At 48.0% G+C, this 25,102-nt stretch overlaps 1 protein-coding gene across 1 annotated transcript in view; it reads left to right on the top strand.

Moving 5' to 3' along the window:
- The window catches only part of LOC115327527, a 123,030-nt gene that overhangs the window by 87,808 nt on the left and 10,120 nt on the right, over window positions 1–25,102 (top strand). Inside the window, exons 9-10 of the mRNA XM_042289172.1 lie at window positions 12,965–13,118; window positions 24,986–25,091. Coding sequence (XP_042145106.1) covers window positions 12,965–13,118; window positions 24,986–25,091 — 260 coding nt within the window. The remainder of the gene's footprint in view (window positions 1–12,964; window positions 13,119–24,985; window positions 25,092–25,102) is intronic.

Below are 25,102 nucleotides of genomic sequence, written 5' to 3'. Positions count from 1 at the left end.
TTGTCCGCTATGATTGACGTTTCTGCTGTGACACGAACCCACGTTTGCATATGCCCGGTTCTGGGTCATCGACCCTGGACAACGTCAACTTCCTGAAGGTGTTTTCGGAGTATAGAATCTTTGCGTTACTATTTGCCTGTGTGAGATATTCAACAGAAGCACGTTTCCTTACAACAAAGCCGCGTTAAGTTGTTCAGCGCCAGTGGGTGTCTGGGGGCGTTGCTATATATCATAAATTTAGCCAGTGCAGTACCACACCTCGCCTGAGGTCTTTAACGTGCTTCATGCAGTAGTGCCACACGATCGAGCGCCTGTATAATGTCCATCCAGGTAGGAACAGGCGGCACTCGGGATTGAATCCAGGATTCCTAGGGTGACCAGACGTCCCGCTTTGGCTGGGACAATCCCGTTTTTGAGGGCCGCCTCTGCCGTCCCGTCTTTTTGTCCCAATAGAGAATCATGTCCCGTTTTCGGGACGGGATTCTTTTTCTTTTTTTTTTCTATATAAGTGCGCAGACTTTTACTGCCGAGTCTCGCAGAATAAAGTCTCGCCTAGGAAACTTCAATCGTCGGCAAAATACGCCCGCACAAACGAAGCACCCGAAGCAGGACCTTCCAAATGAGTGCATGCAACTGAACCGTGAGCGGGACTGTTTCCCTGGGCCCTAGGGCTTAGTGAAATTTGCAAAGTTTTGAAATGAGAGCAGTTATTTCATTAAAGTTTTCCTTCATATCTCAATCTTTAAAATGCCCCCCCCCCCCCCCCCCTCCCTCCTTCGCTGGGATGTCACGTTTTCTACATTGAGGAATATGGTCACCCTAAGGATCCCTGTGTTCCGCTGCGCCAAGGTTTCCCCTCACCTCTCCCAACATTAATGCAAATACAACGTGAAAAAACAAACAGGATGGCAAGCCATACTAATTATATGGTGTTTAGTACGGGAATTATTGAAAGAATCTCGAGTACATGTAAAATCTTTTGCACGGCATCAAGCTTTCCTAGTTATCTCATTCGACAAAATCTGCCGCAAGACAGACCAAGTAAGGGTGACAACACGAAGCGCTTACTCTGTCTCTGTCTTGCGGCGCATTTTGTCAAAAGAGATCATGTACCAACTGGCCCGTCTGTCACTATTGATGCAGTTTTTTTCCTAGTTAAATTTAACAAATTTTTTCATGAAAAATTTGCGATGAAAGAAAAAAGAGTGGTGATGTCTTTCTAACATGGTGCTAGAAAGACATCACCACTCCTTTTTTGCATTTTGTACGTCATCGCTGCTGTTGCTATGAGTCTACATTGTGTCTCCTATATGACATTGAGCTTTGTAGTGTTTCCAGTTCTTGTAGAGCATGTTATATCTTGTGGGACACACATATGATTAGAATTGTGCCAAACAAATCTGTAAATTTGCAACGGTGTACAGATCCAGCCAAGACGTTTTTGATTACGCTCCCAATATCTCGTAATGTTTGATGTCAAATCAAATTTGGTTTTAACTGGATTGTATCGGGTCGGCGAGACCAAGAACGACGATAGTTGGTTTACGCAGTGTACTCCTACGCTGAACGTTTTCAACGCAACATTTTTAGGCCGCATAGAGCGACGTTGCGGGCAACTTTGCACGCAACCATGAAAGCGCGCAAGTTATTTTACGAATGTATGCGGACCGCAAGTTCGTCTGCTTCTTTCGCAGGGGTTGTGGTGACGTCAGAATGCGGAGTTCTGATTGGTTCTGAATGAAAGACAGTGGGTAGGCCTCGAGGCAGTTTGCTTTGAGGTCTACCCACTATCCTTGGATCAGAGCCAATCAGAGCTCGACTTCTTTCTGACGTCACCACAGCCCCTGCAAAAGAAGCAGACGACTTGATTTCCGCATAGTCACCGCGACGTCTTAAGAAAGACAGGGAGTGACTTACAGTGACCGTAAAACGAATTCCGGGCTGGGATAAATTATTTTCGATTGAAATTTTACTAATCACAGTTCGTTTGTTGGGTCAAAGAAGACTAGTACACTAGGGTGGAAAGACAAGAGCCTGTTTTTTGGTACGAAAATGGTAAAATATAGCGGACTTCTTTTCCTTACCTCCTTTCCTTCGAAAGCTCTCCGCCTCTTCACTGCGCTGCCTCCGAGGTGCGCTCAAGCACGTCAGTCGAACCCAGTTTGCGTACTGTTAGCGAGCACTGTGTCACTCGTTAACAATTCAAAGCGTCGACGAATGTTTGGCTTCCGGTTCGTGGCCAACGAGTAGCGTGACGTCACGGCACGCATTGGCCACGAACGGGAAATGACAAGTTCCACGGTGTGCTTCAAACGCACGGTGAAAGCTTGGAGTCATCGCATCCAATCAAACGCACGTCACCACCACGTGATTTCTCTTTCTTCTTTTTTCTTTTTTCGCTTTCAAGTTGAGGAGGAAAGCCAAGGAGGAAGAAGTTAAACAAAAATTATTTTATGGTTCCTCTAATATAATCATGCTGCTAGCTTCGTGACTCGTTCTTATCGGCTCAGGCAGAAATCTCATCGGCTCAGGGGCGATAATGAGACACTCGGAATGCACCACGCCTTGCGCATTTTAAGCTTCCCTTATTATAGACTCCTTAAGAAAAATTACTTCCTCTCACGGTCGACTTGAAAGCCCTGCAAAATGACGTGCGCAAAAAAGAAACATCAGCGAGATGGCAGGTCCCTATAACTGATATAATACTCACTTACAAGAGATTGTATACGATTGATAAACTTGCCATCTTTATAATTTTCTTTCTTTTTTTTTTTTTTGACCCCCATTTTGCAGCATTTTTATATCGACCGCGAGACGGCGCAATTTTTCATTTATGGGTAGGGTGCCTGCATGTCTGTCTGTCTCAGGGTGAAGACATCCATTGTTGCACTGAATGTGCCAGCCCGTGACGCTCTCGCGCACTCGGTGCATGACTTGGGCGGTAAAATGCCGTCTATGCATTAGCCAAAGCTACGCGCTCGAGCTGAGTGACACCGGATTGCGCGCACTTCAAAAGGCATGAAAAAAACAATTGAGCGGAAAAATGGCTGAGATGTCACCACTCAAGCAAAAGCGCGTGTGTATGAAGGCACTCTATTTATGGGTGCCGATATGTTGGCTTTTCCTGAGGCCACGACACAGTAGAGGGCTGCGCTTTTTGCTAGACTCCATTTTTTATAGACACCTACGCACATATCGTTGTTCAAGGACGTAAAAATGCATAGTCACGAAGCTCCAAGAATAACACCGATGCCAAGAGTGCTATAAAAAAAAAATGTTTTATGCGCAGCCCCTCTCTTCACAATTAAGCCTGCGTTTAAGATTATTATATCACATTTTTTTACCGCTGAGGGCTAGGATGTCGAACACTGGTCTATAGTGCGCTAGTTTCTCGGAATTCGGGCAAGTCAACTCGCGGATGATCCCTCGCTGCATTCAAAAAGCACTCAGGCTTCATAGTACCGCGGATATCGCTGTCCAATGCCCTTCTCCGCCCATGAAAAGAATCTTTTTTTCGGCAGAGAAGCTTCGATTTCCGAGAACCTGATCAAGGGCGCGCAACACACAGACGGCTGTTTATGCCGTGACCCGGCATTATCTCGGCGGGGGTAGCCTCGCGTACAAGAGAGGACGGCCGCCGGGAGCCGTTCTCCGACCAAGCGACTCGGGAGACCCCCGAGTGCCTCTGCTGGCCGGAAAGTACACTGGCCTTCTGAGACAGTTTCCTGGCTCTTAGAGCACAACACGCAGCGGGCATCTTTGACGCGACTTCGAGGAGGTCGTTTCTTTCGGGAGGTTCGATGCTCGAGTTCGGCGGCTAAAAACCTGTCTTTTGCGTGCGGACCCATTTCCTGCGCAGATTTAGGCCCCGAAATGGGTGGTCGTTATCCGCTTTGCTTGAGGGTGTCTATATTTTTAGCTGCTCATCAAAGCAAACGACATAAACACAACAATCCCCCCCCCCCCCCCCCCCTCTCTTCCCCGAGACATGCAAATGGCATCTACAGTCACTCTTTGCTCCTAATTGCGACGACTCTCTATACTTCGTGCATGCGTGCTACAACTCTCTTTTTTATACCTCTCCATCTTGATTCTTTTTTTTTCTAATATTCTTATTTATCGGTAGTGGACACTTTTTCTGCGACAAAATATATGCTATCATCACAACAAATTAAACAAAGTTTTTTGTACGCACTGTTGGTATTACCTTTCTTCCTCCAACGCATTTGTTTGTTTGTTTGTTTGTTTGTTTGTTTGTTTGTCCACACATTTGTGGCCAGTGCGCGTATACAGAAACCGATTCACGGAAGCTGAAGTCTCGGCGCTTGCGCTGCGGCGTGACGTCACAGCCTGACGTTGGTCTATATGCAAACGTTGAACACACTTAGACCCATACCTGTAGACCCTGTTGCAGGTTAAAAGTACGGCGCAACAAGATTCAGATAGAACGTCTTCTGTTTTCTTTTTTTTTTTTTACACGAGCTTACCGGCACTGATGGGCCCCGAGTATTAGCCCCGAGAAGTTCGCGTCGCGCCCCCTTACGGCGAACCGGGGTGACGTCACGGCGAGGAGAGAATTTTTCCCCGACTCGGCCCGCTCGCGCTGTGGAGGCTGTGACGGCGTTGGCTGACGGCGCGCTCCTTTCTATTGAATTTGTTTTTGGCGTGTTTTTCGTAGAAAGTGTAAATTTTTATATGAACCTTTATTGAGGCATGGCCTGTAGCTACAGGCGAAACTTCAACCAACATTTTAAGCATGGTTGACAGGGCAGGCAACCCATGAATTGCAGCTGGTATATGAAAGTAAAGAAACATGGCCATAATTGCAGGAGCATCACTATAGATTTACATCTCGCACAATAAATGCTGCTGATGGTCTGAATGAATTGGCAGGTTATGTATACTATTTTTTTGTATCTCTGTTTTTAAACAAGATCGCCGAAACAGAGAAGCTGCATGCTGCTCGAGCAACATGTAAAATACGGTTTGGGCCATCAAGAAAGAATCACAAGTAAGACAGCCCAAATGCAGTGGCAAAGTAAAAAAAAGAAGGAACATTTATTATATACATTGCTTGCATTTCACCTTTGCTGGATTCGGATAGTATTTCAATGGACTACACGAATAGTATTTGTGGACTTTTATATAAACCCTCAAGTAATGTATAACAAACGTAAGCGAAGGTGCCTAGCTCGTCATTAGTCCCTTAAGCCCTAAAATTGAGATTTTACTTAAATCGAATTGTCCTGAAGCTAAAATACCAGAAGCTTTTCTCACGCGGACTATCGCCCTTCGCAGGTTCCAAATTTTCTGCTGCTAGTGCTGCATCTACCACTGGACAGACGTTCGAATGCTTGCTTTTACTCCTGTTTTCCTCTGATGTCAGAGAGTCCAGCTGTAGGGAGTTTGGAGGCTGAGGAAGCTTTTGGGGACCTGCAGCAGTGTCTCTTTTAATTGGAAATGACAATTCAGACTAAACGGTGTATTTTCGGAATAGGCTGGAATAAAGAATACCAGGAAACATTATAAACATTCCATATTACGGCACTAATGCTGTGCATATTTTGGACAGTTCAATACATATCATACAGGCAACTGGGGGCAATGCGACCGTTTTTGCTGCTACCATACAAACTAATTTCCAGTAATTGTGCAGCTTCTAAGAAATATGCCTGCATACGTGTATAAACTATATAATTAATTCACGAAGAAGTTACATTTATGTGAAACAACCCTGTTCCACGAGCACTTTCAAGATCATCAGACGCACGGCCTTTAAAACGTCTGCGAACCAGCGCATGCAGAGTGGCAGCTCAGAGTCAGGATCGCGAGCTAATTTGCCGGCCACCCAAAGGCCCATGATATAAACGCCACTTCAAATGCCTTGAAAGCGGGATGTAATATCCTCTTAAATCATGAACGTGCAAGGAACAGAATTCCAGCGTCTGAAACGCTTGCGCCACCGCTTCACCGACCCCTCGCAAGATTGCCTTGTGTCGTGTGGACGGATGGGGAAGTTCATCGGCGGAATTGCCTCCGCCGAAAGCTTTCGGGATTTGTAACCCAATTTTAAAGGTAAAAGGGACAAGCAGGCTTATAAAATGTACAGAAGCACGTCAATATCGGCCTAACTCAACGTGTTGCACACCAGGTAAACGAAGTCCAGCTCCTCGAAGAGCTTGCGGCACACAACGCCAAACCAGGAAACCTGTGCTGGGAGGCGAGCCGATGCGAGATCGCGGAGCGGAGTACTCCCCCTGACGTCACGGTACGCCTCACCCAATCAGGGCGCGGCGACCGCAGCGACGCTTGTGCTCGCTCTCGGGGCTCGTTTAGACTGCCACTGACCAAGAAATGTCTTTGTCCCGGTGTAACAGAAAAAGAAAAAAAAAAACGAGCGTTTTTTTATACATATATTTTTTGCGAAAACCTGATGACGTAACTCGTATACTGTCGGCCTAGTCCCCCCACACCACTGTCTATATTTGAATGCGGGTCGTAGATTGAACCCGAGCCTCGCGTGAGGCCTTGATTTGAACTCGTGATAATGGACGGCTCGACAAGCATTCGGGAAGTGGCGATCGTGTTCAATCGCTGCAATGACGACGATAGCCGAACCATAAGAATGTCTGGAACTCGGCGCGTATCCAGCGCGTTGCTATGATCAACATTGGCGGCATGGAATCATCTCAGATAGCGTGGCCGCTTGTTCTGGCCTCAAAATCAGAGGGTCCTTATAGATTATAAGCATTAGGGACTTATTCGAAGCGGTCTTTGTGAAAAGTAGTACCCCCCCCCCCCCCCCTCTCCCTTTCCCAACTGTTTCAATTTTATCAGACCGAACTGTGGAAAGATTTCGAGAGAAGACGAAAAGGGTCTCGCCTCCTTTTCAGCGTTCACTCTGCTAAAGTTGAAAGAGTATAGTACTTGGCGGGAAGAAACATACTGTTTTTCTTAATATGCAACAGGGTATAATGTCCGTTCTAAACGACCTGTATTACTCAGTACTTAATTTCAGATAGTCGTGAAAGATTGTAAAACGTATCAAATACCAGGCTCTCGAATAGACCACTTTTTTTCGTTCTTTTTACATTAAATCCCGTTTATAAGAGTGGCGAATGTCTATTCACATTTAAAACGGGCCTCCATTTGCACATCGACGTGAAACATTAACGAGGACAACGGTATTTTTCTTCTAAAGAACTCTATGCTCCAAATTCAACATGTTCTCAAGGCTAAAACAGGGCGCAACTTAACCCAAAGGCTTTTCCGAGCGTGGAATGTTCGGAAACGCGCAATGTATTACGTACGTAACAACGGGCCATCAGCACTCACGATCTCAGCTCTGTTACGTCACGGCGCGGTGGTGGCGCGTCGGGTGCGCTTCCGGTCTGGGGCTGTAGGCGGAAGTCACCAGAAATCACCATGCGAAATGTACATTCCTGGGTTGTTTTGGAAGAAACCAGACAAAAACCCGCCTTCTGGTCAAAACGTCATGACGGGGACTGTACGAAAAGAGTCGGGAAAGGTTTGAAGGTTAGTTTTCATGTGTTTTCTGTCTGGAGCTCCGTTCGTCCGAAAACGTAGATAGGTGCCGTGAAAAAGGAAAACCAGACGCCGCCGAACCACGATTGCCTGTGTGGGAAGCACTTTGGGTTGAATTCGCGAGTTGTACGGACCACCTACGGACTACGTTTAGTGGGTCTTCGAGGTCAAACGGCCGCCTGATCGTTCGAACAGTCGTCTGCTCTTTCAAACATTTCTGCTGCTTGTCGTCTGCTCGTTCAAACGACAGCGAACCGTAGAACATAAGTTGGACCGACAATTACGATAAGAAGTAAGTGCGGAACTCAAAAGACCTTTAAGTTTGAAGGTTGGTTGGAGTATGATAGGCTCGATGTAAACAATAGATACAAGGAGATGTTGATCATTGTTGCCAGAGGCCATCACCGACTTGCCTGATTCACTTGGTGCGATTCTGCTTGTGATTTTCAGTATAGACGTCGGCCACCTCAGCTACGGTTCACGCTTTTACAGCCCGAGCGACGTCGCGACTGAAAATATCGAGCGGAATCTCATCGTGGGAATCAGGCTTTAGCGTACATACTGCGGCGTCCTCGCGGCATGAATCGATCGCCGCATGCTACATTATTCACACAAAGTTTTGGGTGTAACGAGCCTAGTTGATTTCGCTGAGGCCGCTGAAGTAGTCAGCCATTTCCGGGAAGACGTAGAATCAACAATTCCAACGCGAAAAAGAGCACGAGGACTCACACCGACGCCAACAACATCGCATTCCAACGGTTTGTTTATGGACGACGGCGAGCTTCTTGCCCACACTCCATCGCTCATGCGCGGCTCCGGTGGCTTCCACTAGGGGCGCTCCGGTTGTTTGTAAACACTTGGTCTACAAGCATCGGCTTCCCTTTCAGAAAGGGTCCAACCATGACGTCATCGATAGTGCAAATATATGCCGCCAGGGAAATGCTCATCCAGAAGAAGCCCTCGTCACCCACCGGAGTCAGGCGCGGGCGCTGATTGGACACGAGCACTGCGTCAAGGTTCGACTTGGACTCGTCTCCTCGCTGATTGGTCCCGAGTCCTAGCCGAACGTTGACGCGCCTCTCGTGTCCAATCAGCAGCGACGTGCACCCAACGGAGGACGCCGGCCTCCGATCGGTGAACGTCGAAAGATCCAGCACGACGGCCTTGTTATATAAGATGTGTTGGTTCATCGCGCGAAGTTCACAACTTCCATAGGTGACAAGACGGCGTCCACGAAGCACGCGCGCTGTTTTGTAAACATCGCAGCCGCCGCATTTAATTTCGCACCATCCCAGTTAACGCCCACTCCAATCCTTTTACACGCATCTTCGGACTCAACAACACGCACTACACCCAACGAGGTGCGTTCCGCATCTGAAGCTCGTTCCCGGAAGCAAACGGGTCCTAAAAAAAAGAAGAAAAAAAAAAAAGGAGACACAACAGGAAGCCAAGCTGGCCGCGTGGCCTGCCCTCGGTGCCGAAAGGAAAAACATAGAAGAATGTTAGCGACGCGCGCCCAACCCGCTCAGGGCTAACCCTTAAAAAGAGAAAGGGGGCCAAGGGGAGAGAGAGAGCGGCCACGGTCGTGTTAATTATACTATACACGCTCAAGGTAGAAAGCAAATTACATAGCGGCGGCGGTGGCGGCGACCGACGCAGTGAACGCGCAGAACTGCTCGTGGACTCGTGAAATCGGCGCCTCTTTCGTCGGTTTCTTTTTTTATTTATTTATTTAGTAAAGAGCCGACTCTGCGGGAAAATCGGTGTGTGTGTGCCCCCCTACGGGCGGCGTTCACTTCCTCTCACGTACGTACGCTCGCTTCGGGGGTTTGGAGGACTTCCGCCCTCAGGACTGTGAGCCTTTTATGAGAGTGCATACACCTTACAGTGGTGCTTTTAGTGTATACTCGTTCTCTTTTTTCCCCTTTTTTTTTTTCTTCTTTTCTTGTCTGGCGAAGGGCAGGTTGGAGGTTCCAGTTCTTAGAGTTTCATGCGTTTTAGTTTGTGCAATAACTGTTTTGTTTACACGGTGGCCCCAAAATTGACCTCATACGTCTATCGCGGTCGTAGCGACAAAAAGAAGAAAAATTCCCCGTTTTTAAATGTTTGCCGCTTCCGGCGGCCACCTTGCTACGTCGCCGAAATGTCACCTATGCGTGCCTCTTAGCGCGTTGCGATTTTTATATGCCACAAGAATTCATCAATTAGGTAGATAATATGAATCTTTATTATAAAATGCTGGGAGTCATATATACGTTGGCAGGTTTGTCGTAGCCTGAGATTATTCCCATGAAGGGACATTGATGGTGCGTAGAAAACGACTCAAGTTCTTATTTGAATCGTTCGCTATAAAGTTGCCCTTTCCATACATTCATGCTGCACCACACACGTGATCACAAGTCGGATATAAGCTGCGGTCTTCGAAAGACATACTGTCAGATGATCTGAAAATCTTCGCTAGGTGGAGTCAAGAGGAGTGTCCTCTATACCTCAGTCTATGGCCGGACCAAAATGAGTTGCTTGGTTGATGCCTTCCTAATGGCTGGTTCACACACTTGCCATCGCTTAGGACCAAGCGCATTACGAGTTCTTGTGATGGCACGCTGGCTCCATCTATGAGGTGAATCTGGATCTGCATATTTTGCTACAGCAAAGGATTTTCCATATTTGCGAGATTAAATATGAAAAATGGTTGTGTATAACACTCAAAAGCACTTCAAGCCCATAGTAAAATAATGATATGCGAAAAGAAAATCGGAAATATACGGAAATCGCAAGTGTACCGCGGTTACCCGATGTATGTTATCTCGTCGGAAGAGATCACAAGAGGTCGCAACGCGCTTGGTTGTAAACAGACCTAAGTGTGTGAACGAGCCAAGTCTGGTGACCGACTCGACTCTTACGTTCCTACACGTTCTATCGATATTAAATGCAATATTTTCTTCCGGTTCAAGCTCTTATGAATAGCGGGTGTCTTGCCGCCTGCTGGAAGCCCTGGTACCAAGAGGGACACGTCCACTCCAAAGCAGACGCACAAGCACAGGACCGTTGAGGCAGCCAACTATCGCTCCTTGCGTAGACGCTCTGCAAACACACAAGGAAGTGAAGACGGCGGCCACATGTGTAAACCGCTCATGGTGTGTGAACAGCCGGACTGGCCGAAGAACGCTTTGTCTTCCGACCGCGGTGCGCCGCGGAGGCCCTCGCCAGACGCGCGGCGTGATACGCGTCGTCGAATGGCTACGTCCGCCGCACTCGGTCTTGCGAAGCAGGAAGTCCGTCAGCGTCTCGGCGGGTTTCCGCGTGACTCAGCCGTTCAATATTTTCTCCCAACAACGAAGATGGAGCACCGGGTCCCGGGATTGGAAAAAGAAAACACGGGCGGATTGTGGGGTTCGCCTTTTCCGCAATCCTCGGCGGACAAACAACAACAACAACAACAACAAAAATGAGTTTTAAAGCGAGATGATAGAGGGGGCAATGCGACTCGAGGCTGCATAAAAAAAAGTACCATAAAAAAAAAAAAAAGAAAACTCGTTTGATCAGCCGGTCGAAGAGCCAGCGCGAGGTCCCGCCGGTTCAGGAGCGACCCAGTCACCCAGTCGAACGACCCGACGGGTAAAAAGATGCACGCATGGTGAGCGCGCTTCTGCGGTCCTCGCAACTAGAGGTCGCAAGTTTCAGAGGTGCTCGCTGCTTTTGGTGTTATGCCGTTGTTGTTGGTTGTTGAGTTGTGTGCAGAGGGTTATGTCTTGAGACGCGTGAGTTTCTCAAAGATTGGTGCGCAATCTTTAATGACGCGGAAATTTCCCAAAAAAAGGCAATGGAGCTTTTGAATTGTAGGGGTTCGGAGGGCGAAGAAGTTTTGGTTTGGTCTCAGCGAGTTCATTGGGGTTCTCGACTTCCGCACGGAGGAGATAAGTGGCTTCGAGCTTTGAGTTTACGGTTCTAAACTTCCAAGCTCGGTGCCAAAGTGGTACCTGTTTTGTCTGGCTGGTCCTTCGCGGTACATCTGCGTTTAAAAGGTTCTTCAAACCCCAGAGCTCTTCTATTTATAGAGTTTTTATTGCGGTTTGTGTGAATCTTTTTTTATCATTTCCTCATTGAGCTGGATGATGATGAAAGCTACTGTCCCAATATGCGGAGTGCAAAATAGGTGTGGCTGATTCAGTGATTTTATCTGTTTTTCAAGAACAGGAGTAGATTGCAGAAGACGGGGCGAGGGCGGTTTGTTTTCGAAACAAAACTTCCGAGGCTTTTGTAGATCTCAAGACGCCTTCCCGCGGTTCTTAAATTCGTGTATTTTTCAGACCTATTACTCTCTTGCTTTCTCGAAGTCTTGGGTCGTCTCAACTATAGCAAACACTGACATTAAAATCACTCCTTTTTCGATGCCGCTTTTCAACGGGACAGTTTTGTATGAAGCAGGTAGTCAAGTGGTAGCTGGAGCCAGTTAGTAGTGGCTTGGAACCAAAAGCTGCCACGTAAGTTCCAGCATGCTTGTATACACATTTCTTCCTCGAACACGTGAAGCCAAAGCAAACGCTTGAGAAAAGCTGGACCTATAAATTAAATCGCCATTCATTCCGGTTTTGATATGAGTGAATATTGTACCTGGGCGCCGTCGCCTGCAGGCGACGGCGCCCAGGTACTACGTAGTACTAACCATGGTTAGTACTACGTAATGCGCGTTAGTAACTACATAACAATAATAATAATAATAATAAATAATATAAATATTTATATTATTATTATTATTTGTGAAGCAAGGTGACTTGGGTGGCTCGCAAGGCTATGCAGAAAGGCTAGGGCCCCTATGCGTGAGCGTCTGCTAGCCAGCCACCCAGAGCAAATGAATGAAGTAAAACCCACTATGTAATGCAGAAATATGCAGGAGGAAGGCGAGGATGAGACGCGTGAGAAAGGAAGGAAGCGCCGGGACGATGTGCTAAGCCCCAATGCCGAACCCGCAGCTCAGCACAGGGCAGGAGAGCAGCGCCAGGCCGGTACTAGCGTCCTGATCAAACATGAATCCCAGCCGGAAATCGGCGACAATTAACCCCCCGCCCCTGATCCGTACCCCTCGCCCCCCCCCCCCCCCCCCCCTTCGCCACCCCGCCTCGCCACCTCACCCCAATCAACGCAAAAACCCTAGCACCAAAGCCCCGCACACGGGCGATGATGGTACAGGTTAGTGCTGTTGTTAGCGCGAAAACGCCCGCAGAAACCTTTCTAAGGCAGACTAAACTCCCCCAGTGTAAACCTACGTTCAACAAACCCGACCTTACAGAAACGCGACCGCAGTCTCTTCTTCGACTAATGCGGTGCAGACACACCCACAAAGTTTAGGAACCCCGGAAAAAGAAGTCACCTTCACCAACGACTGACTTAGTCCTCGTCCGACGGTGTACCGTTGCAGATGCCCCACGGACCGCACCATCATGGGACCCCTGCACAAGGTGAACGACGACGGCAAGGTGCTGCACGCGCCTTTCGACGCCTTCAAGTTTCCCACGTCCGAGATCGTGCAGTTCAAGGCCCTGGTGACGCCCTGCCTCCCGACCTGCGAACCGGTACGTGAAGAGCACCGCGGAACCGAAGTCACGGGTATAGCCGAAATCGCACTCCTCGTATGCGTCGTACCATAGCCTCATATATACTGACAAAGCCTGGCAGATCGCACGAGAAGCGGCCGCCGAAATGGAAAAGGTGGAGCGGCAGACAACGGATGAAAAAAGAGCCACGTGACTGGCGCCCCGCTACGGCGAGGTGCCGAAACACACTTCTCCCGAGAGAAGATGTGTGTTTCGGGTCCTCGCCGCTGCAAAATCTGTGCGCTGACATCCAGGTTCCCAATAAATGTCTCTTTGACGCTCTGTGCTACCAGATCCTCTCACTCCCAGTCTGCGACCGGATGCTCTAAGGCTCCGTCGTCGAACTGCCGGGCTTTCTGAGTATAGAGGACACGGAGTTCACTGCGGACACAATGACAGGATTATCAGCGCCTTAACCATGTTTAAGAGCGTTTGCTTCATAACAGGGATCGGCAAAATACATGCCAATATGTATCAAAATACAAATACAAAAAAATTCGTCAAAACTGTCTTTAATTACAAATCTAATTACATTTCGGAAAAAGCATTTAAGTACAAGATACAAATGCAACCAAATGTATTAGGTCTCCTCCAAATACTTTTCCCAATACATCCCTCAAAATTTGCGTCAGCGACTTCAGGGCACCTGCAACGGGTTTCTGGGTATCTCATTTTAATTTTGCATCGCACACTCGGGAGTTGGTGTGCGAGGCCCTAGTAACGTAATAGAAATATAATCACAAAAAAAAAAATGTAATCAGCTTGGACGTAATAGGTGAAAAAATTAGAGAGCTTTAGGCAGCTTTTTTTGTCGATTACATTTCGGTATAGACCAACAAAGAACCGAGACGACCAAGACGCGCAGCACTAGCTAGAGATTTTTTTATTGTTGCAACTCGCACCAGTCACGAAAATCTGGACGACCCGCGCACTTAGAATGTTCCAGGCAAAAATATGGATGGAAATCAGGCTGGAAAGTATCACAAGTTGTCCCAGGCACTTATTTAGCCAGTCTGCCTGTGAACGTCGATTTCGTCATTATTCTTGCCCTGGACTAGCACCGTAACCACAAAGTTACTGAACGCTTTTGCTTGATTGAGAGACACTGCATTTGGTGCAAAACGTAGTTTTGTTCCTGCTCTGGAGAAGGACGACGACGACGACGCACCTAAACGGATGCTTGATTCCTCACCTCTGCAAGTAAATCAGTTTTTTACTATTATTTTGGTAATTTAAACTACAACCCCCCTGGGAGCGTTCGCAAAACCTCTTGGGCAGTCACCCTGACCGAAGCCCGTACTCCGAGCGACGCAACCATGAGCGAATCCACCCCCGGCTCTGAGAGCTTCGATGACAACGATATAGATGACGCAGAAAAAGAAGGTTCCGGCTGGACCCTCAACTATAGGAAGCGACGCCACGTCTCCGGGGGCTCTGCTTCAAGTCAAGCCACCATCATTGATGCCCATCGCGAGAACCGGACGGTCATCGTCAAACCCCAAGACCCGACAAAGCTCATCGCGAAGCTTAACCCTCTAACCCTATCTCAAGAGCTAGATTCCATCACACCCCATGGAGTGATTCAAATTCGACCGAACTACAGACTGAACCTCCTTGCAATTGACATGCGGGACAACAGCTCCATGCAAACGATCCTTACTTTAACAATTCTATTAGGGATCAAAGTCCAGACCTACGAAGCTCACCCACGATCTTCGGCCGTAGGAATCATTCGTGACGTAGACAAGGACATCACAGAAAGCGACCTCAAAAAGGCTATAAGCGCAACTACGCCAGTCATCTTAGTCAAAAGGCTAGGCGCTTCAGAAACGGTGAAGCTTGTCTTTGCAACCGAGACCATGCCAGAACACGTCGTTGTGGGGCATATACGCTTCAGAGTACTGCAGTACACCGACAAACCACGACAGTGCCATAAATGTCGGCGGTTCGGGCACATTCAGACCGCATGCCCCCATGTGCAACGTTGCAGCCGCTGTGGCGGCACTCACGACCGCGTCGACTGCCAAGCCGACCAACCTAAGTGCGTCAACTGCAAAAGAAAGCATGAGGCGACCTCTCGAAGCTGTCCCTTTTATAAAACGGAAGCCGCTGTATCGAGCTATCGTCACACCCACAAGGTCAGCTACCCATTAGCGAAATCAGCTGTCCTCTCCGACAACAAGAACAAAACTGCTCGAACTCTGAATCCATCTTCCAGGAACAGCCAGATCGAGAAAGTGGAGGATGCTATGATGCCGCCACTAGACGACGATCACTTTCCTGCTCTTCCACGTCAGTCAGCTGCGTCCACATCAGCATCAACTAGCGTTGGACCCGAAACATCACCGCGGCAACGCCAGGACAACTTCGCAGGAGTGACAAAAACTTCTGCTCAAAGGGCTAGCGACACAACGTACCGATCTCGTACCCAAGGCTCCGACAATAATACTGAATCTCAAGGACTAGGATCCGCGGTGTACACCCTTGCGACGCTACTACGTACCTTTCTGGCCACACTGGAGCACCCGCTCGCACGAGCAGGTATTACCCTAATTGACTTCACATTACCTCTCGTCCACTCTTGGATCAAGTAGACTCAGGCAACTGCCAGAGCCTTAACAGATATTAATACCAACACCATGCTTGATACCCGAACGATCCCCAAAAAACGATCACAAATCCCAAAACGCCTTAAAAAACTTCCATCTATCATCCAATGGAATACCAATTCGTTCCACCGTCGCCTGCCAGAGCTTCGTCGCAGACTCATCGAACTTAAAACAGACGTACTTGCTCTGCAGGAGACATACACCCAGAAGGGTTCCCAGCGAATCTCCCCTTACGTGGAGTACCACAGCGTCACTGCTCACCCCGATGGAAAATCAAGGGCTTCCCTTTTAGTCAAGCGACACTTCCTGCATGGAGAAATAGACCTGTCTGACCTGAACACCACTGTTGCCGAACATGTTGCCGTCAAACTACAGATCGCTGATCAAACAATCGTAGTTATATCATCCTACATCCGACCAGCCCAATCGTGGGACCCAGACCTGCTGAGAGTAATACGAGACCGATGCCCAGGGCCTATAGTCTGGTGCGGAGATTTTAATGCCAATCATTACGCCTGGGGAAGTGACACAACGACGGAACGAGGAACCGCACTGCTTGAAGTCACCAGAGACCTTGGACTGCGTTGTCTCAACTCCGGAGCTCCAACATTCGTTCGCGCAAATCTACAAAAGGCGAGTGTACTTGACCTCACTTTTGTATCAAAAGAAATAAGCTTCCTATGGGACATCGAACCAGACACCTGGGGGAGCGACCACCTACCAATCCGACTAACCCCACGTTATGGCACCCAACCAAAAACCAGGGCTCACAACATTACCAACTGGGACAGGTACAGAGAAGTATTCTCAAATCTGATGAAAAGCGCAAAGGCCCCTTGCTTAGAAGAAGCTATACTAACGTCCTTAAATATAGCTACAACAAAAATCACCCTCCCAATAAGTAAGCCCGTACCCGATCTTACGTATCTTCAAATACGCGCCAATGCCAGACAAGCACAGCGAATCGCCCGACGCACACACCAAGATGAAGATTGGATAAAATCTCGACGCATCGATGCAGCACTTCGTCGATATACCATAAGGCTGGGGAGACTACAATGGGACCAACGCAGTGAAAGTCTATCGACAGATACTGGGTCAAGGCGGCCTTGGACCACTGTGCAATGCCTCTTAGAACCAGTGACTCCCCAATGCCCCTATGCAGCAATTGCAATGGGAAATCAAACATCGCTCCAAGAACTGGCTGAACATTTTGCAGACGAGTTCTCACGCCCCATAAGCCCTCCCCAAGGAAATCCGCCTCCCAAAAGGCCCCCCCCTTCCAACCTATTCAACAATCAACATAGACGATGACTTTACCTTGTCCGAGCTCCGATATGCCCTCTCCCGATGCCCTCGACGTGGAGCTCCGGGTCCTGACCGCATCACAAACCAGGCTCTAAAAAACTTAGACGAGTCATTCCTACCCGGACTGTTACAACTTATAAACAATATTTGGCAATCTGGGGATGTCCCTGACACCTGGCGACACTCAGTAATAGTACCAATCAAAAAAACTAACAAGCCTGCAGCTGACATATCTTCGTACCGTCCGATTTCTTTGACTTCGTGCTTATGCAAACTGACTGAACGCCTGATCCACCGCCGTTTAAATTGGCAATTGGAACGAGCGCAAGCCTTTCCTTCTCAGCTGTCAGGATTCCGAAGAAGCCGGTCAACAACAGATGCCATCGGCGACATCGTATCGTCGTTAGAGCAAGCAAAGACAGAAGGAAAGGTCATCCACACCGTTTTTCTCGACATCCATCGAGCATTTGATGCTCTGCCACACTCTGTAATCCTAGAACGACTACAGAACACAGGAATAGAAGGGCGCGCCCTTCGCTTCATTACTTCTTTTCTTTACAACAGAACATTCGCTGTCCGACTGGCTGGCCGCCTGAGCACGATACGAAGCAGCGCCCAGGGGGTACCACAGGGCAGTGTTTTGAGTCCTCTGCTTTTTAACATCGTAATGGCTGGGCTGCCGACTGCTCTTCCTGTGGGTGGACCTTACCCCATACACTGTGCCATATACGCGGATGACGTCGCGCTATGGTGCGCTGGGCCTACCCGACTGTCCACTACCGTCCGCGCAGTGCTACAACGAGCTCTAGATCGCACGGCCTCCTTCCTCCACCATGCCGGTCTGACACTCTCTACGTCTAAGACACAAGCTCTCACCTATCGCCCTAAAGGCAGAATGAAAGGAAAATACTCTGCACTTAAAATTGGAGGCAAGGTCATTCGACGTGAACCACAAGTTCGATACTTAGGCTTAATCATTGACGACCGCGTCACTTGGCGAACTGCGGTAAAAGGTATCCTCAATGAGTCCCATAAGCTCCTCGGCGCTCTCCATCGAATATCTGGAAAAAACTGGGGTGCCAGACAGATGACGATGACGACACTCTACCGAGGACTAATAATAAGTCGTATGCTCTACGCCTTGCCATTCTTAAATATAAACCATTCGCAATGGAAATATTTAGAAACCTTTCACAGGAAGGCCCTCCGTTTCTGCCTTGGGCTACCTAAATCCGCACAGAACATTCCAACTTTGACCGAGGCAGGAGATTCTCCACTGCAGCTCCAAGCACAGGAGAAAGCATTAAGATATGTCAGCCGTCTATCAGATGCTCCATCCTCGGACCCGCTTCTTGAACGCCTCATGACACGACACCACTCTCAGGTTGGAAAAGCTGTAAAAACATTCCGCGATACTATCGGCTACCCAACAGATGTATGCCCGATACCTCCCCCTTATCGGGACGACTGTCAACTCCACGTCTCAACAGAGATAGCCGACCTCCCCCGACGCAAGCACGTTTCTGAAGTGGTAGCGCGGAGCATCGCCGTTGAGACAATAGAAAATACCTACTCCGGCATGACGCACATTTATACCGATGGAAGCATAAAAGACAGCTCGTGCACTGCAGCCTATGTCTTGCCTGAAGATGGACACCACGGTAAAGGGCGAATTGATATCTGCGTTGATTCCACCACTGCAGAGCTTGCTGCCATTTGGTTAGCAATTACCCAAACTCTACGACACACCAACCTATCCAACATCGCCATCTTCTCGGACTCTCGAGGCGCCTTACAGCAACTAACACGCCTGGAAAAAGCGTGCCCACTAGCCAGATCCATCGCAAATTTGACCAGGCGCGCTGCAAAACAGGAAACAACCATCTGGTTTCAATGGATCCCATCACATGTAGGTATACCCGGAAATGAAAGAGCAGATTCGCTGGCAGCAGAGGCCCACTCAGACCAAAGTCCCACTATCTTTGTCCACCCGTACAACGCAGCAAAATCTCTTATAAAAACGGCAATAGAAAGCATGCACCCGTATAGTGAAACCAATTCAACACCCATTCCAGCATTGATTCCGCGAAAAAAGTTCTCCAGGCCTCAACAATCACTCCTACACAGGTTGCGAGCCGACTGCGCTTCAACCAACAAGAGACTTCACCTCATCAAGCGCATTAAGTCTCCCAACTGCACCACATGCAACATCATCGAAGACAGAAACCATATTATTTGGGAGTGTCAGTCGCTAGGGACAGAGCGAACCACACTAACGCAAACACTGAAGGCTCTCCATGTTTCGCCGGGGGATTCCAACGCTCTCCTCTTCCCATCAGGATCCCGGACGAGAAGAACAAATATACTGAAAGCCCTCATTGACTTTTTAGAAAAGACAAACCTGTCATCCAGACTGTGAACTAGCATACAACATGCCTTCATCCTATGGTCGCCGATGGGTCGAAGCGGCGGGTGCTTCGTTCCGTCGTCCTAGTCGTGGCGGGAGCGCTCGTGCCCCGGCGCTTCGGCTTCTCGAAGTCAGCGCCCAGCAGGGGTGCGCGTGCTCCGGCTGCGTTTGGGGCGGCGGTGGGAGGCGGCCTGTCCTTCCATCGCATCAGCGGCTATACCCTTCATTTCTGTAAATACGCCCATCCCCATTGTCACTTCCTACCCTATCCTCTTTTTCTCCCGATCCCCGCAAGACGACGAACCAGACCCCTCCATGGGTGACTAACAATGCGTCTTGCATCCCTCTTTCTCTCTTATTTATTCTTTAAATTTATAATAAAAGCAATATTTACACACACCTGCTCTGGACAGTGACAATAAATTTGAGGGTGTATTTTCGCCCACAAAATTTTATTTAATTACAATTGTATTTGAAATACCCACGTTCTAGTATTTAAATACACACGCCAAACACATTACCCAATTTGTACAAATGCAAAATACACAAAGTATTTGAAATACTATTTCAAATACTTGAAATACTGCCCATCCCTGCTTCACAACTATATTTGAACAGTCTGCGGATAGTTTTTGTACTGCCAATGTAGTACATTGGTGGAAAGAGGTACTACCTCGTACTACCTTGTGTTGGTAGTACGAGGTAGTGCATTGGTCGTCGTACGAGGAAGAACCACGCTCAGACAGTGTACGCAGACTGGCTTTTTGCATGACGTATTGGCAGTGCGAACGCGGCTCAAGAAACGATGTGCTTGGCGGTTCCCGAGAATCTTGGTATCACTCCGCGGCCAATCAGATTGCAGCGTCGGTCGATAGGGACGGCGAAGAAGGAATCGCGAAGCGTGAAGCATTAACATATAATAAACCACGCCCCGCGATTCTTCAGCTTAGGCCAACAGCTTAGAAAACAATGTTTCTTAAGCTGTCAGCTTGGGAGACATGTTTCCTGCTTCGTTCTTCGGCGTTAAAAAACGCACTCAGCCGGTGGTGCGAGTTGGGCCAAAAACCGGTATCAAAACTTCGCCTGTACGGAACGCAACTTCGTCTGCTTCTTTTGCACGGTTTGTAGTGACGCCAGAATGCCAAGCTCTGATTGGCTGGGACCCGAAGGTAGACCTCAAAGCACGTTGCCTTGAGGTTTACTCTAGTAGCACACATAGCTCTGTGAATGTCCTTAGGATGTCGTAACGTTCCGGGTACGTCTTGTGGACGTTTATAGGACATGCATCACCTCAACATTGGAACATCTTTAGAACACCCTATACTATAAAAAAAGTGTAGTCATGCACTCATTTGCAATGTGCAAGTTACTAAAAAAGAGTGTTTAAGTTAATTCGCTGAGTATTAGCCCCAAAGTAATTTCAGCAGAGTAGAAATTACTCAAATGGAAAGTAATTGAGTAAATTACTAATTACCGTGAAAATGTAGCAAATTACCTTTGAAGTTTTTTTTTTTTTTTTTTTATTCTAACAAGGAAGTTTATAGGTCTTTATACGCTAGTGGAATTCGGCTAGCCGAATATAACGCGGAAACACGGAAATACTTTAATAGCTGGTTCTGCTTCTGCATGCCTAATTGTTTTGTAATTCTTTTTGGACATTGACGTATTGCGGATGTATCATTTCTCCTTTGAGGTTTAGCATTGCCAGAGCCTGATTTTGCAGACAGTGTTTGCTTGTTAAGTGTTGCGTAAAGTACGTATGAAAACTACTTGAATGTACAAAGTAAATGGGAGGTTATGTACTTCAAGTAAAGTAGTAAGTACACCGAGTGCAATGTACTTGAAGTAAAATCCTATGAATACAATGTGCTTTCAAAGTAAAGTAGAAGTACTTTCTAACACAATCTTTCAGAATGCCCTTTGATCCCCTATAGAGCGTTTTTTTTTTGTTCTTGTTATTTTTTTTTAATTGGTTTGCATTGCACCAGGGGTAATCGGAGGTGCATCCATCTTTTTTTCGGAAATGGCGGCAAATGATATAAGTCGCCACGAAGTATTTTTTTTTATTATCGCTGACGAACTATTTAACACAATCAACTTATAAGGCACTTATTTAAATCGGTCTTATAGCCGCCAATACTTCACACGGAGAAATGACCAGATGATATCTCGAAAGACAGCACAAACTATACAGGAGCACCAGATGAGCTTCAGAGCAGGTGCTGCATTTTGTTACCTGCTTTGAGTGAGCATGCAGTGTGTACACCTACTGTAGTGGGCAAGAGTTCCTGCGTTGGGGAGAAGAGGGGGCAAGCCCTTTCTTCAAATTCCTCAAGTCTCCTTCAGCTTCGGGACACAAAAAAAACACGCTAGTCTTTGGCGCTAATCCCGTAGTTACTCGGCCTCTCTTGCGTCGTGTGTGTTCGCTCTACGGGACTTGTAGCAGTGCTCTTGCAGTATAGGGGCTCGTAAAAATGTTGGGGGGTTTCGGGCACTCCAAACTACTTTCTTCCCCCCCTCCCCTCCCTTGCCTACGCCACATGCTTCCCCCTATTTGCAAATATCAGCTGATCTCCCAACCTCTTACCTCCTTTTGTGCAGGAATGATTGTTTATAAGCAAATCTACTACAAAAATTCGAAGGTAATTTGTAATTTGAGTAAAAGTTACTCGGAAAAAGTACTTTAAAGAAACTGCTAATTACCGAAATAAAAATGTATTTGAAAGTTACTAAACTACTCAGAAAAGTAGTTGAACTACAGTAACTTGAGTAGAGTAGTTGAACTACGTACAAGTCTGCTCATTTGTCCCAAAACCTGAGTTCGACGTACAGCGTACTGCCGTCGAACAGACGGCCCCAGCTTTTACGAGGGGCTTCATAGCGATGCGATATAACTTATTAAACAGGTAAAGTACGTACCAAACGCTACAACAACAAAACAAAAAACAAAAACAAAAAACACTGAAATCTTGCAGTAAAGCCAAAAAAAAAAAAAACGATTATTGTTGTTGTTGTCCTATCGCCCGTGAAAGTTGGTACGTTCGGTTCGACGTACCAGTGCGCTGTACGTCAAACTGAAGTTTTGGGTGTATTACATGGGTCAAGGGGCGTAAGTACTACACCCCCATTTCTGAGAGTGTGAGGACATCACTGGAACTAAGTGTGCTACTAGGGTACCCGCCATCCTTCAGTCAGAGATTATCGGAGCTCGGCGTTCTGACGTCACCACAATCCCTGCAAAAGGAGCAGACGAACTTGCGCCACCGCTTTGGCACATCACTTCTTGTAAAGTAAACGAACCGTCAAACAACTCATAGCAGGGCTCCGGCGTTTCCTCCTCTAATCACCGCGTGTGGCCAGCGCAAGACCAGTCTACGATTACGCCGAACGCCTCCGGGGTTGTTCCGGGAATGACACGCGAGGAAAAAAAACCTCTTTGTCAAAGGATCCGCCGAAAATTGTAGCCACGCACCGCAACGCGACAGCTTCCTGTAACTCAGATCACGCAAACAGCGGCCTCTGCCACCCCGTGGGCGCCGTACGTGTGGCTGGCTTACTGGCAGGGGCCCATGCTTTAGGCACCGTGGTGGCCGCAGCAAGCACTTCGCGGCCGTTTTTGGACAGTTCCACTCCAGGCGGGGACCAGTTTGAAATAACGCCGCGTCTGCGCACAATGCATCCTGACTGGGCGGACCAGGAAGTGGCTTTGCGCTTGCTCCTCGGCCACTTAGACCTGTCTTTGACCCTGGTATAAAGGGAGAACCGAAAAATAAGGGGCCAAAATGGCCGGCAGACGCTGGGGACGCTGAAGTGCGCCCGACGATTCGTTTTTTCGCCGAGACAATAGAATGGCTCGGAGCGTAATTTTTAAAGGCAAAGGGAGAGAAAGAGGTGCGGCCTTTCAACGATCCGCGGGTGCCGAGTTGGCCCTGTGATGAGCTTGAGCCGGCAATTTTAGAGGTCGCTTTTTCGGGGCAGGACGTTTTGGGTTCTCGAGTCTAACCACACGGTATCCCGTTCGTTAATGCGGTAGTTTAGGGTGCCGAGTGTAAAGTGTGAGGTCACGCACGCCGTTTCGGAAAATTCTTTGTCTTTGTTGTCGAGCACCCTCTTTTTGTCTTCTACCCTCGAAAGGAAACAAGAAGACAACAAGGTGTAAATTTCCACTGCCTGGTATCCTTTGTAGTTTCGCTTTTAGGTTTGAGCTTATGGTTTGCAGGGAGATATTAGACATCACAACAGCGCTACAACGAGCTGCACAATGTAGTATTAAGTCACACGTTGTGAGATATATTAAAAATTCCTAGGACACCTAAGCACTTCTTATGATGCGCTGAACGCACGTGCTTGATGACTTGCATTTAGGCGCCGTTTCGCCCAGCCAATGGGTATTTAGGTACCATTACACTCAGCCAATAAGACTAGGTGCCGTTTTTCGTGGTTTCAACTTTCAGGCAACGCGGGCTGCGTTCCATGGGACAGTTAATGCTTTCGCACTAAGAATAGCTCCTCATAGCAATATCTTACGTATATCATCGTATTTCTACTAATGTTTTTTTTTTTCAGTAATGTCGCAGGTATAATCACACAAAATAAAGTAAGCAGTATAATCAAAACAAAGTTAAACTGTTGCACAAAAAAAAACAAAAAAACGTCTCACAGCACTTTCCGATTCAACAGTTCACAACACTTCAACGAGCCTTTGTGCAGTGTACCAATTTATTAACTTTAATACTGGAGTGAACTCTTAAAAATTGTATTCATTCTCTCTCTGTCTGTCTGTCAGTCTGTCTGTCTGCCTGTCTGTCAGATTTGAAAATGATGTTGATTATACTCAAGTACAACTTTCCACCGGCAGCGTAGTGCAACCGACAAGCAAGCGTGACTAGTTTTGACTAGCCCTCCGTCCCTACACCTTTCAATGACTCGTGCGGACACCCATACAGACCGAGCGATGAAGTTTTAATCGACAGGTAGCGCCATCTCATGCGCACATTTCCGCAGCTCTGAGACGGCCCGCGGTCGCAATCCTTGAACCACGATTTCGAGCTCTAACGCTAGAGTGCCTACTGTGACGCAGCCGAACTTTGGCATGGCTTGCCCAAAGTTTCCCTTTTTGGCCACCACCGGCGCTGCATGACTAGCAACCGACCGATATGCGCCTAATGATCACTGCCCCTGGGGCCAAAGCTTCAGTTCCTCTGCCACATTGAAAGTTGCCTTCGAGTTACGACGTTTCTATGGTCACCTGACAACGGTGAGAACGACAAGGAGGTGTTTCGGTTGTCCCGCTTCCAGCACGGCCTTCCCACCTTCGACAACACTTCGGTCTTTCGTGCACTTCGAGCGCGTGCGCGCAGCCAAGGCACGGCGGAAGGCATGGAGCGAGTGCTGGATAAAGACACGCTCTGCCGTTCTCATTCTGTCAGAGACTCCGGATTCTCTCGTCCCCTCTTCTCCCTCAATTTCGGCCCGTACGGGCTGATTTGTACACTTGTCCTCATATCCCGATCTTCCGCTAGGCCCACTGCGCAGACAAGGTACAGGGAGCCTACGGACGGGAGGTGGACTCTTTCGGCAAGCGGAGACGACGGTGGACGAAGGATGCTGCGTCGAGGGCTCGTGGAGGTCGCTCCGGA

The sequence above is a fragment of the Ixodes scapularis genome, unplaced genomic scaffold (assembly GCF_016920785.2).
Source record: "Ixodes scapularis isolate PalLabHiFi unplaced genomic scaffold, ASM1692078v2 PGA_scaffold12__126_contigs__length_90152505, whole genome shotgun sequence".
NCBI lineage: Eukaryota > Metazoa > Arthropoda > Arachnida > Ixodida > Ixodidae > Ixodes > Ixodes scapularis.
The sequence above is the reverse complement of the archived record's forward strand: the minus strand, read 5'-3'. Positions and strand labels throughout refer to the sequence as shown.